This window comes from Mustela lutreola, chromosome 15 (genome assembly GCF_030435805.1).
Source record: "Mustela lutreola isolate mMusLut2 chromosome 15, mMusLut2.pri, whole genome shotgun sequence".
Taxonomy (NCBI): domain Eukaryota; kingdom Metazoa; phylum Chordata; class Mammalia; order Carnivora; family Mustelidae; genus Mustela; species Mustela lutreola.
In genome coordinates, this window is record NC_081304.1 from 17,535,191 (window position 1) to 17,548,958 (window position 13,768).

The window sequence follows — 13,768 nt, forward strand, 5'->3', positions numbered from 1 at the left end:
CCCAGAGGGAACGCGGGCGGGGCAGTGGGGGCTCTTGTGCCCGGCGTCCCTGCAGGCCAGTTGGCCGGCTTCTCTGGGACAAATGGCTGGATGCCAGCGCTCCTCACCCCGGCGTCCCTCCGTTTCCTGGGCAGGCTCTCGGGCCGCATTCCGGGGCCTCCCCACATTCTCCGTCCTGCTTGCCCCTCCGTCTTTCGGAGCAGTTACAGCGGTGTGATGGGGGTGGGGGACACAAGTGCTGGCGGGGGTAGTACTCGCGCGGGGAGGAACTGGGGTGTCTGAAGGAGACCTGGGTATCGTTAGAGACGCTCAGCCTGGTCCGGCTTCTGGCCCTAATTCACTGTGGGACGCTAATGAAAGGCTTAAGAAAACTTAATGTTTCCTCCCTGTGTGATGGGTATAATCTCATACTCCCTGTGATCCCGCCTTATTCCAGTGTCAGCTGTGGGTCTCCCTGACACCCATTCCCCTACACACGCCAGGGGTGGGAAGTCGGTTCTCTCCTGGGAAGGAAACCTTGTTCTGCTCTTAGTTGTTCAAGGCAGCATTTAGAGAAAGAATTTCCTGAAAGGTGAGCCTTCCTGGTTTCTTCTTGGAGGAGGCAGGAGAGGCCGCTCCCTCCCCTTCATTCACTCATTAACTAAGCAGGAACTGGCCTCCCACCCGCCAAGCTCCTGGTGAGGCACAGCCCCCCAGGCCCAGAGAGCTACCATCTGGGTGAGGGGCCTGGCAAGAGAGGACAGATGCCTCAGGCCGGCCTGGCACATGCCATCTGGGGCAGAACGACACACACAGTGTCATCGTGGGTGTGGGACATGCACCCCTGGAGCCCTACAGTCCCGCCCCTGCCCTACCCTGCTGGGGGGGGGGGGTTGCGGGGGGAGTGGGTGGTGCCTGACCCAGCAGAGCCTCATGGGCTCTCACCAGGGATGTAGATTTCATTCTGCAGCTGCTGGAAGATTCCTAGCACAGAAGGGAATGGGGCACAGAAAAGACCCCCGGGGCTGGGACTTTGAGAAGAACAGAGGACCTTCATGGTGACCCGGGCACTCAGGGATGACAGGACATTTGGGAAGCCTATGCCAAGGGATCTGGAGGCCAATGGGCTGAGGAAGGAGGGAGAGACGGCGGGGTGTGTCCCTGTCTCCCGTTGCATGCCTCGCAGACAGTGGTCTGTTTATCCGGTGGTGACACGGCCAGGGAGCAGCCAGATAGCTAGGCCTGCTGCCCAGGAGATGGCCCTCAGCCTGTGGTGCTGGAGATGGGGCTTCGGAGGGCCTGTGGAGAGGAAGAAATAGGGAGCAAGGCAGAAAGCAGGAGAGTGCTGGCCCAGACACCGAGAAGTGTCCAGAAGGAAGGAGAAGTCAGATAAAGGCCATTAAACATTTATCAGAAATGGTGACCGCAAGGTCAACCAGCCACCTTATCAGGAGCAGGTCAAGGGGTTACTGAAGGCAGAAGGCAGACATCAGAGGGATGAAGGTGAGGACACAGGCCACGTGTAGAAAGTTCGAAAGCTTGGCAGGGAAGGGAGAGTCGCTGTGTGGCCAGAGGCAGGTGAGGCCAGAGGCAAGGCTCCCCAAATCGAAGTGGGTGGTCAGGGCCCAGAAGAGCGGGAGGCTGAGGACGGTGAGGAGGGGGTTAGTGAGACAGAATTGGGGGAGAGAGGCCAAGGGGGTGCCCGGGGCAGAGGGGGAGCGACCCGCTGACTCTGAGGCAAGGGGCAAGGATGTGAAGATGGAGCATCAGGGTCGTCTGGAGGAGGGTACACCAATGGCCAAGGGGAGAGGGTGGCATGGGGGTGGGGCCGTCGGCAGAGGAGAGAAGAGAGAAGCCTCCACATTGGGTGGCATTTTCCGGTCTTGTCATTCACCCTCCAATCAACTAGCCCGTAATGAACACCTGGTGTATCCTGGTCAGAGGGCTGGACCCTGTGGACACAAAGTGTGTCACACATGACAAGACATGACCCTGTCCCAAAGGGGCTAATGGTCCCGTGGGCTCTCACCCAAAGGCTCATCCCCCCAACAGCTCAGAAGGCAGGCATGGGTGCCCCCCTTTGCCAGAATGCAGAGTTCAGAGAGGGGTTAGTGGCTGGCTGAAGGTCCCCCAAGCAGGAGGTGGCCGAGAGCAAGTCACTTCCATGCTTCCTGATCCCTGCCCGGTGCGGGCCGCCAGGTTCAGTCTCAGCCCTGTGGCCTGTGGGCTTGGCCATTCCCCCCCCCCCCCCCCCCCGGCGGGGACAGTAAAGCCAGAGGCAAACACGGGTTCCCTAAGAGGCCTGTATGTGCCCAGTCCTGGGCACGCGCTACAGGGAGGAACGCAGGAATTCCAACCCTTCATCTCCCACGCGGCCCCCAGGAGGAGACCCAGCTGTCCCGGGAGAGGGCAGAGGCGCACCTCCGGAGGAGGGAGAGAAGGAAGAGGGCTTCACCAGCGGGAGCTCTCTGCCCCCACCCCCTCAAAGGAGGGGCTTTGGGAGCCTGAAGCCTGGGGGGAGGGGCCCCTGAGACTCCTCCCCTGGGGCCGCGGGCAGGGTGGGGAGGAGTGGGGACCTGCTGACTCCGGGATTTCAGGGTGTGGTCACCATGACCGCCCCAGAGCCTCGGAGGTGGAGAGGCCCAGGCCGGCAGTGGGGCCTGGAGCCCACCCGTGCTGCCCAGGCACTGGCCACAAGCAGGAGAGCCCCGGGCCTCCGCAGCTTCCCGGGCAGCCGGCCCAGGAGGCGCCTCACCTGAGTAGGCGGCCGGAACTGGAAGGAGCCCCCAGGGCGGCCCTGGTTCCCCGTCCTCTGCTGAGAACTGTGAGTGACCCCTCAACTCCGAATGGGGCACGGGGCGTGGCGTGGCAGACTGCCCACTCTCTCCCCTCCTTCCCTCACCTCCACCTGCTCTTTTCCCGGACCGGGCTGAAACCCACCTGCCCGGTGCCTCACCCTCCTCTCGGGATCGCCGGCCTGGCACCCACTCCTTGGGACGCACTCCAAGAGCCGCCCCAGGCAGCTCTGATTGGGACAAAGGAAATGGACTTGGACAGACCCACCTAGATCTCCCTTTGGGACAAGTCGGGGGCCCTCTGGAAAGGGAGTCTAGTAAGAGCCTGTGAGCTGAGGCCGGAGGGAGGGTCCAGTGAGTCCCCCTCATCTGGTCTTTCTCCTCAGCCCCTCCCCCACCCAGGGAAGTCAGCTACCCTGGGGTGGCCCAGCCGGTTTCTTCACCCCTGGCCTGACTCACCTGCAGCCCCAGGCTGACCCTGGAGCCCTGCTGCCCAGCCCGTGGCCTGACCCATGAAGGATCAGGCTCTTGGGTGGCCCCCCCATCCTCAGCCCACATTCGGGGCCACCAGTGGTTCTCCCCACCCACTGCTCCCTGGGAAGAATGGAGCAAACCCCAGGGGCTTGGCAGCCCCCATGGCTCGATGGGGTCCCCTGGGTGATCTCCCCTGAGCCTGGGCCTTATTATTCACCTCTCAGTCTCTGGTTCCCCTAAACCCCCCCCACCCTGGGCCTCCTGAGACAGGTCCACCTGCCTCCCCACTTCCTTCCTGAGCCCCAGCAGCCGGCTTCTCTCTCCATCTAATTTCTCTGCCTTTCCTGGGGCTGTCTGTGTCCAGCAGTGGGAAGGGCCAGGCATGCGACACTGAAAGGCAACCCCGATGACCCGTCAGTGCCCGGCCCTCAGCATGGGAAAGCCCATCAGCAGGACTGCGGTCAGCTGATCAGAAAGGGGTCAGGGTTCCAGACCCTGTCAGGGGACAGTTCATGTTGGTTGGCATTGAGGGAAAGGGGGCTGCCGGGGCCTGGGTCCGAGGGACACAGGGGTTCTTGCTAAAGTTCAGGAGGATTTCTTGCCAAACTGAGGAAGGACTGTGGTGTTGAGGGGACTTCCAGAGCAGCTGCAAAAGCGTAGTGAGGCCTGCAGGACCCAGGCTCTGGGCTCCTACAGGTGCTGCCCCAAGGCCTCTCCTTCCCCTGGGTGGAGGTCCATCCTGAGGCATCAGGGGAACAGAGCAGGCATCCCTGTCAAAGCTTCCATGTCTGTCGCAGGGCCTGGGTCAGCTTGGCCAGAGAGAGGAAGCCAGAGGAACCAAGAAAGGTGCCAGAAGGGCCCCGCCCCCAGCTCCCCCGAGCCATCTCCCCCCCGCCGCCCCCCCCCCCGCCCCATCTATGCAACTGGAGAGTTCCTGGCATCATCTGAATTTGCCAGTTACTCTTCCCCCCTTAAAAATAGTTTCATGCCACTGCAAATATTTGGCTAATGGGGGGACATCTCCATCTAATGACTACTAGCATTTTGATTTCTCTCCATCCATCCTGCTTGACTCTCGGTGGGAGAGCTTTGCAGACCTCGGGCATCCCGGAGCACTGACAAAGGCACTGTGATTTTTCACTTACTGTGTCATTGATTCAGGACGGAGCAGGGGTGGACTGGGCACTGGGAGGCAGTGAGACACAAGGCGTGGTCCCTGCCCTCAGGCAGCTGACTGGGGTAGAGAGCTGGTCAGGCAAACCCAGGGTTCCCATCTGCTGTGGTGGGAGAACCTGCAGGTGCCGTGGCCAGAGAGAAACCTAGGGTCTCTTCCGGCCAAGGGAGGGGGACAGCAGGTGCATCCCAAAGGTTTCTACCATTCAGCCTCCTCCGTGAACCCCTCTGGGCCTGGTGCTTTGTCAGGGGCAGACTTTCTCTTCAATCGTAATTGGATCTTTCCAAGTTTTCCATTCATTCTTGTTTATTTTGGCCATTTTGGTTTTTGACTAGGAAAGCATTCATTTTTTCCTTGATTGGCAAAGTCTTCTAAATTTACATATGGATTCCTTTGTGACTGAGGAAAGGATTTTTTTTCTAAGTTTTTCATAGCCATGGAAAAATTGTATATTTTCCATTTAAAGGACATCAGGTCCCCCCTAGAGATCAAGCCAAGCTGATGGACGCTATTATTTTTTTTTTAAAGATTTTATTATTTATTTGACAGACAGAGATTACAAGTAGGCAGAGAGGCAGGCAGAGAGAGACAGGAGGAAGAAGGCTCCCCGCCAAGCAGAGAGCATGACCCAAGCCGAAGGCAGAGGCTTCAACCCACTGAGCCACCCAGGCGCCCCATGATGGACGCTATTATTGAAATGTGGGTTTCCTTTGTAGATCTCTTTTTGGTTTTGTCTTTTACTCCAGGTCTGATAGAGGTTTATTACATCTCCCACTCAGATTTTCTCAAGCAAGTTCTTCTTGTACTTTTAGTAGGTTTCGCTCTTGACGTTGAGCTAGAGCGCTGCTGGGAACGCCCCGATCTGGACTGCCCTGTCTTCACAGAGCTTGAATTTGTATCACAACTTGGTGTCCCTCTTTATCCCGTGGGGTCCTTGCGACCCTAAACTCCACCTTTCCTCTCAAGAGCCTGGCCACTCTGTATTTTGTTCGATTTTATTTTTTGCACTCGCCAGTACCTCTCCGTATCCTTTAAGTTTCAACGTTATCACGTTAAGTGTCTTTCTTAAGAGTGTGTGTGTGTGTGTTGTCATACCACTGAATTTTGAAATCCAAGCTGACTGTCTTCTGATGGGATAATGCACTCTTTTGAGATTTTGTTTAATAACGGACCCAGCCTACTGGATTTTGTTCCTAATGGATTAATTACATGTATTGGTTTTCCTGTGGTTTGCTTTCCCCCTTCTATCGGGCTGCTACTGATTCTTTTCTTCTCCGCCTGTCACTCCCGGTGTCCTATGACACTTGGCATTTCATTCATGGCTTCTGTTTGTCCCTGGGGTTCCTAGTCAAACATGCCCTTGGATGTGCAGAGATGGGGATTCCTTTTCTCAGTACTCCCCCCTCCCCCGAAACTCACAGAACCTCATCAGTGTCTATACACAGCCTTGGGTCTTTTTTTTTTTTCAGCTTAGAGAAATCTGTTTGTTGCATGATTGTTGTGTCTTTGACTTTTTCTTTCATTTCATGTGCACGTTGGCCCTCTTGACGGGCTTCTCCAGTTTTGTAGTTTTGCCCCCTTTCTTTCTTATCTCTGTGTGTGTTTGTTCTGAGAGATTCCTCCTGCTTTATCTTCCAGGCTACAGATTGGAGTCTGGAGTATGGCTCTCTATCCTCACCTTCAATGAGTAGCGCAATGATATATTCTAGGTTCTAAAACAGTCTTTTTTTTCTCTCTCTCGTTTGTGCTTTACTTGAATCTCCTTAAGAATTCTTTTTTGGTGTTGTTTGGGTTGTCTCTGTGTTTTCTAGCTCCTCTATCTTGCTAATAGCAAGATTTTCTTAATTAGATAAGGTGGGACACCTGGGTGGCTCAGTGGGTTAAGCCTCTGCCTTTGGCTCGGGTCATGATCTCAGGGTCCTGGGGTCGAGCCCTGCATCAGGCTCCCTTCACGACGGGAAGCCTGCTTCTCCCTTTCCCACTCCCCCTGCTTGTGTTCCCTCTCTCGTTCTCTCTATCAAATAAATAAAGTCTTTTTTTTTTTTAATATATAGTAAAAACTCCCACACGTACCCCTGCTTCTGTACCTGTTCTCCATCAGCTCTAAGTTGTCACTTTCATTAATTCTTTCCCTACTCTTCCGGAGTTTCTTTATACAGATACGAACTTCTATGAAACCACATTTGATTCCCTGATTTTTCTGTCTCCCTTACATACAGGTAGCAAGCAGTACACACAACCCTATATCTTGCTTGTTTTTTGCCTATTTGATTCAGCAACGTACCTTGGAGATCGTGCACAGAGAGTATCAGTCCCCTTCCTAGTAGCTATGTGGGTTTTCCTTGTAGGAATGTATCATAAATCCTTCAGCCACTCCATGGTTGATGGGCCCTTGGACTGTCTCCCAGCTTTTGCCATTATGCACAAAGCTATAGTAAAGAATCTTTCGTGGATGTGCAGGTGGTAAATCAAGGATGATTTCGCTGGGCAGAAAGGTAACGATAGATATTTGTTCAGTTTTGCCAAATTGCTCTCCCTGTCTGTGGGGCTTATACCAGGTTACATTCCCACCAGCACAGATGTGAGCGTCTGACTCCCCACAGCCTTGCTAACCACGTGCCGACAAGATGTTGGTTTCTGCCGATGCAGTAGTAAAATATATGCTCCAAAGGCAGCTGGGATTTGCATTTCTCTTTTCAGCGAGAGTGAGCATCTTTTCATAGATGTCCGGTCTGTTTGTTTTCCTTTTTCCGTGGCCGGTCTATTCATAGCCTGTGTTCCCTTTTCTGTCGAGTTATTGGTTTTACTTATCAGTTATTAGGAGGCTTTGCCGTTCGAGGGAGACCAGCCTTGGATCTCCAGCATGAGTTGGAGTCTCCCCACATTTGTCTTCTGACTTTGCTCATGTCATGTTTTGGCCACATAAATCACTTAATGTAGAAATCACTAATCTTACGGCTTTTTGATTTTGAGTCTCTGTCACCAAGATCTTTTTTTTTTTTTAAGATTTTATTTATTTATTTGAGAGAGAGAGAATGAGAGAGACAGAGAGCATGAGGGGGGGAGGGTCAGAGGGAGCAGCAGACTCCCTGCCAAGCAGGGAGCCTGATGTGGGACTCCATCCTGGGACTCCAGGTTCATAACCTGAGCCAAAGGCAGACACCCAACCAACTGAGCCACCCAGGCGCCACAAGGTCTTTTTTTTTTTTAATAGAATTTTGCTCATGTTTTCCTCTTTGAGTCTTTTTTTTGGGTTTCACATTTTATGTCAGACTCTTTGATGCTTTGGGGGATGTATCTGAGCGGACAGAGTGAGATGTAGACCCAGTGTTAATGATTTTTTTTTTTCCTGGTTGGCTGTCCAGCTGTCCCGTCACCTTTACTGACCAGCTCCTCTTCTCAGCGGGGTTTGTGAGTGGTACGCAGCAGGTCCAGACCTTGCTGAATTAAGGTCTGCCAACTCTGGCCAGTTTGGGGGGGGTCTTTCTGCTCCAACTCTTTCCAGCTACAGGCTTGCCAGAGGAGTGAGATGGATGTGTCTTTGCTCACTGGGGCTGGGATTGAGCTGTTGGAGTACCCCCACTTGATGGGGCCCTAGAGCAGAGGAATGGTGGTCTCTGCCAGGGGGCCCGTGGGGCTAGCTGGCCAGGTCCCCTGCAGACACCATCAGAAATTCTCCCTGCTCCCTGCCCCTCGACATTCCCAGCTTTCCAGCAGAGAGCGCTGAGCCCACCTGTTTGGCTCCCCGTGGGCTCCTCAGGTCACCCTGCCTTGCCCCTGGGGTCTTATGGTGGGCCAGGTCTGCCCCGGGGCCCCCTGAGTTCCAGCTTCTGTCTCGGGCACTCGGCCTATGCCAGCCAGCCCTGCCCACCGGCTGGCACAGCCCCTTCATAGAGGGTCGCAGCAGGGGGAGGAGAGAAGCAGGACATGTTGAAGCTGCCATATTTCCAAAGTTCCAAGCACCAGTGCCGCATCATAAAGGGAGAGAAATTACTACTGGGGGGAGTGCAGGGGAGAGAGCTGGAAAGGCCAGTCTTTCTGGATAAGAAACAATGAACACTTCACAGAGTTGTAACATGGAGATTGCAGAAGAATAAGAAAGTCTAAGGGAGGGCTTTTCCCCTTTCTGTTATGAAGATTGTCAAACATACAAAGAAACCAGAAGAATAGTAAAAGGCATATAATTTATACCTATTACTTAGATTTAACAATTACTGCTTGCCAAGTTTGTTCTTTTTTTTTTTTTTTTTGCCAAGAAACAATAAATTCCAGACTTTATCATATCTTATCCCGCCAAAATTCAACATCTATGTCTTAAAAGTGTTTTTCTCCATAATCACAATACTATAACCATTATTATATCTTTTAAAAATTCACATTAGTTCCTTAATAGCATCTCAGACCCAGGGCATAGTCGAAAGTCCCTCATTGTACCAAAACAGATCTCTCCCAGCAAGTTTGTTTGAACCAAGGTCAACTCGAGAACCATGCATTCCACTGGACTGTCCCTTCAGTCTCTCTTGATGGGTCCCTCCTCCTCCTCCTGCCCTGACAGAGGCCAGACCCGTTGCTCCAGAGAATATCTATTCTGGATTTGACTGTCTGCTTCCTTGTGGTGGTGTTGCCGAGTTCCCCCGATGCTGGTGATACGTGCGGACTGACAGGTCTGAAAGGCTTAGGCAGCTCTGGTCACCGGGCTCGGTGACCCTAGGTCTCAGCTTGAACAACCGAGATGATGCCCAGATGGGAAACAGGAGAAGGAGGGTGACTGCGGTTTGGGACGTGCAGCTCTGGAGGTGTATCAGGGACACCCAGGGCAGCAGTCAAGGCCCGCTCCTGGAGCTGCGCTGACAGGTCATTACCTGAACAGAGCTGGCTGGGCTTCCCCAGGACAGCAGAGAAGCAAAGGTGGGACCAAGCATCAAGGATGTAGACAGAGGAAGAGGCGCACGGGCCCAGAGCCCAGAGCCCAGCAGGCACCAGAGGAGGAGGGAGAAGGCTGTAAGAACTAAGTGCTGGAGGGGGTCACACCCGACAAGGACCACATTTGTCACGAAGGAAGTCACAGGACACTCTAGCTGTGGGCTGGACATCAGGGTGACGGGCCAGCAGAATGGTGGGGATGCGCCCACCTTCAAGAAGTGGGCTCTGAAAAGGAAGCAGGCGGAGCTGGGTCCAGGGGCCTCCTTTTGCTTTTTGATGGAGAGACCTCAGGGCGCCTGGGTGACTCGGTTGGCTAAACGTCTGCCTTCAGCTCAAGTCATGGTCCCAGGCTCCTGGGTTCAAGCCCCCCTTCCCCAGTCGGGCTCCCTGCTCAGCGGGGAGTCTGCATCTCTTTCTTCCTCCCCAGCCCCCACTGGTGCCCGCGCTCGAGCTCGTGCTCGCGCGCGCGCTCTCTCTCTCTCTCGCTATCTCTTTCTCTCTCTGTTGAAGAAATAAATAAAATCTTAAGAAAGAAATTAAAATAAGGTGGAGAGACCTCAAGTTTTTTGAAATGCCAAAGAGTCAAAGGCAGTCAAATGGGAGGGGTTAGAGATTTGAGGAACAGCTGCTTCTGGGCGAGCAAGAGAGGCAGTGGGATCCTGGGATCCCCCTGGGCCTGCTCAGGGAGGTCACTTCGGACAGGGGCACCTGGTCCCTCCACTGGGGAAGTGAGAAGGAAGGGTGAGTGCATGTGCCGCTACATTTGAAGCCCTGGCCACATTCTCCTCCCTAGGCTGGCTCCCAAGTACAGCCTCCTCAGGCCCGCAGTTCCCTTGACAGATGGTTTCTTATTCCTCCTGACCCAACCTTGGGAGACATCCTGGGTGTCTGCCAGCCTAATCCCGAGCACAGGGCGTGGGAGTGGTGAAGAAGGTTCCGCCCCAGGCCCCACCTGCCCTGAAGGAGCAAGCCAAGCACACAGTCCCATGAGGCCACTGAAAGGCTGGGGGCAGAGTCCAGAGCCAAGGGCATTCCATCGAAACCGAGAAGCAGAAAAGCAGAAGCACAACCCTGCCTTCTTCCCCACGGTCCCCGGTGCAGGGGGGAGAACTTGGGGGCCTGCTTGACGCTTTCATGGAAGCCAGTCTTGCGAGCAGGTAGAGAATGACAGACAGCCCATTCTATGGATAAAGAAACAGAGGCCCAGAGATTCAAGGGACTTCCCAGAGAGAAGCTAGGGCACAATCCACATGAGAAGCCATGTCCCTGAATTCTGCTTCATTCTTTTTTTTCCTTTTAACCCAATGACGATGCTTCTGCTCCAAATCCCAGGGAAGAATCTCACCTTGGGCTACTGTGTTGGGACCCGAAAGCCGCAGGGCAAAGCAGTAAGATTATACCGAGCCTCATCTTAACACAACATGTCTGAGCCGCAGCCCAAATCACTTATACCAGACTCTCCGGGTTCGGGGTTGGGTGGGTGGTGCTTGGCAGCTCCAGGCATGGTTCCCCACCATTCTGAGGCTTGAAGACCCTGGAGGGTGACCCACTGCACACTGGTGGACTTGTCTGTCAGGGCTAGGGGCGGATCCGCTGAGGCCTGGACTCTGTCCTGGAGAGGGCGTGCTCAGGAGCGGGAAGGATGCCAGTTCTGGGCACTGCGTTAAGCTCCCTGAGGCAAAGATCACAGTTTATTCTCCACTTTTCCTCCACCCAGCCTGGCTAGCCTGGAGTCAGCAAGAGAGGTCCCGTCCCCTCCGTGACCCCCTGAGCCTGTCTCTGGGCTCTAGTCACTGGTTTGCAGGCATTTCTTTTGCCTCTGGCCACAGAGAGCTGATAGGATTTTCTGGTTGCACCTGCTTGTGAGGTTTTTGGGGAGAAAGGGTGAGGACAGAGGGCTGGAGAGGTGGTCAGTGTGCAGCAGGCTTGTTCTGTCCCCTCCGCCACCGTGTGCCTAGAGGCAAGGAGAGGTGTGAGGGTGTGGTTAGCGGGGGTGGACCCCGGGATGGGGGGGGGGGGAGCTGCTGTGGTCACACCTCCTCTCCCCGGGGAGGGGAGGCCTGGACTGGAGGCCGGAGGAGCCAGCCTCCAAGAGCAGCCTAGAGATGTGTGGGTTTGGCTCTGTCCCCAGGGTGTGGGGTCAGAGCCCTCTGGGAGGCCCCTGAGCATGGGGCCAGACTTATTCCTGAGAAGAAGCAGCACGTGGCCTGCATTTTCTGTGGTCCCGGTCACCTGTACGTCACTCTTGTTTCCTGCCGTGGGGAGACCCCCCCTTCCTAATTCTAGAGCAGGCCAGCGCTAAGGGCCCGGGTTCCTGCACCTGCCTCCTCTCTCTCCTTCCCCTCCCCGGCTCCTCCCTGCTGCCGGCTGCCCTGGCATTTACAGAGGCTCTGCCGGTCTCCTGGGCCTGGCTCCGTCTCCCTTGGTGACCTAGCATGTGTGTGGCCCGTGTCCCTCAGGGTGGGGGCAGCAGGATGCGTCATGTGTGTGACAAGTAGGAGGACTCCAAGCCTCTCTGCCCCCCAGTGTTCCGGGCTTCCGTGCCCCACAAGGGATGGTAGTATACTAGAGCTTTGAAGGCATAGTAGGGCTGAAGTCCCTGGCTTGCGCTGGCTGTGGTCTGCGCCAGTGTCCCACGCTCCCAATCTACACGATGCCGGGCGCTACTTGGATGTCCCTGTCCGGAGGCCATAGTGGGTGCGGGGAAGGGGTGGCCTTCCTGGGGGGGACATGGGCAAGGGGGAAAGTCGGGCCAGGGCTGGGAACAGGAGGCTTACTGAAATGGGAAAACAGCCCACAAGGGGTCTGGGATCCTGGGTGGAAGGTGGGGTTCCGAGCCCGAAGCAGGAACTGGGCAGCCTTTGTGGGAGAGCCGTGGGCAGTGGGTGGGTGGGCGGCAGGGTGCTGCCTGGCCTCTGGAGCTGGGGAGGAGGCACCTATGAGGGTGTTCGTAAGACAAGGTGGTCCCCAAGGGCTGGGGTGGAGCGCAGCGTCTCACCCAGGACACCCTGTGCCCGTTGTGCATGGCTGGGTTTTGAACATCCACTTGACGAGAGAGTGAAGAGAGGGGAGGCCAGGGGAAGCTGTTGGTTGTAGGGCTGTGGAGGAGCTAGTCCTTGTCCCCTTCTCTGGGTCCTGGGAGCGTGGGGGCATGTGACTGGACACACAGGCAGGGGCATGTGCTCGCATCTTGGTGACCAAGGCCGGAGGAGGCAGGCTCAGACAGTCAGGCGAGTGGATTGTGATGCGGTCAAAATCCCTCCTGTCCTCTGTGTGCCTGGAAGACTCCAGACGCTGGCCGCCTCTGTTACGATGGCCGCCCAGGCCCCTTCCTCTTTGAGACGCTCCCCGCACTGCAGTACACACACCAGCTTCCTCTTCCCCATCACATCCTCCCCGTGCTTTGGGGGAATTGAAGGCCACTCCGTGTCTTGTCCAGGCCAGCCCAGGTGTCAGGCACCCAGCAGCCCCCCTCCGCCTGCTCCCAGCCATGCAGCAGCCACCCCCTCCCCCACCCATGGTTCCAGTGACCTCCCGCTCCACGGGGGGGGGGGGGGAGGGGGGCGGGCCCAGGATTCAGAACCCCCCCCCCCCCGTGATCAGAGCATTGAGTAGGAAGGCTCACCGGGACACATAAAAATACCCCGACCGAGACACCCCCACTCCACCCCACCCCACCCTATCTCAGGCAGCCTCTGTCTCAGGCAGCACTTCCGTAGCCCCGACAGGAAATGGGCTGGAGGCTCAGCTTCCCTCCATCTCAGAGCAACTTCTTGTTTCACCATTGCCCTGTGCCAGCCCTGGGGTTGTGCCCCCTTGGCTCCACCCCTGAAACCTTCCCAGGGCTCTGTCCCAGCAGCTGCGAGGGCACAGGATGGTGGACGTGATTGCCAAGCTGACCAAGAGGCGGAGTCGGGCCCTGCGGGTACAGGTAGAGGACCCTGGCATTTTGGGGCAAGCTCAGCCTCTGATGGGGATGGCTGAGGGCCTCTGCGTCAAGGGGCCCGGGGGCGCCTCCGTCCTCTGGCCTTCCCAGGAGGTGGGTGAGCCGGGGTGAGCTCCCCAGACTTGGGGAGCTCCTCCCTTCTTTCCTCTTTGCTTTTCTAAGGCCTTGCCTATCTGTGAGGGGCTGCAGAGGGACCCTGAGAGATGGTGGTCAGCTTGGGGGAAGAGAAGCAGGCCAGCCACCTGCTTGTGGGCCAGGGGCGGGAACTGGAGACAAAGGGAGTGCTGGGGGGGTCGGGCAGCTGGGTGTAATGAGAACCAGAGCCCCTCTTGGCTCTGTCCTCTGGCCTGAGGTGGGGGACCACTTCCCCTTTCCTACTAGAGGACCCCTTGTCGCTGTCGTGTTTGTGGGTCTGGGCCTTAGGAGCTGCCAGTGCCCTCGTCGGGGCCCTGTTGCCAGGTTATGATGGGGTGTAGT

General features: G+C 56.1%; 1 protein-coding gene across 5 annotated transcripts in view; it reads left to right on the forward strand.

Annotated features, from left to right (window-relative positions):
- ARHGAP27 (Rho GTPase activating protein 27) overlaps positions 1–13,768 on the forward strand; it is a 31,232-nt gene that overhangs the window by 5,161 nt on the left and 12,303 nt on the right. Inside the window, exon 1 of one of the 5 annotated variants that reach the window (XM_059149896.1) lies at positions 2,555–2,803. The exons of 2 other annotated variants lie outside the window; for them this stretch is intronic. Coding sequence is in view for 2 of the 3 variants with exons in the window: in XM_059149894.1 (XP_059005877.1) it covers positions 13,220–13,384 (165 nt within the window). In the remaining variant the exon portion in view is untranslated. Of the gene's footprint in view, positions 1–2,554; positions 2,804–13,084; positions 13,385–13,768 lie in introns of those variants that run through there. 2 more of the 5 variants (XM_059149894.1, XM_059149895.1) reach the window with 2 other exon arrangements.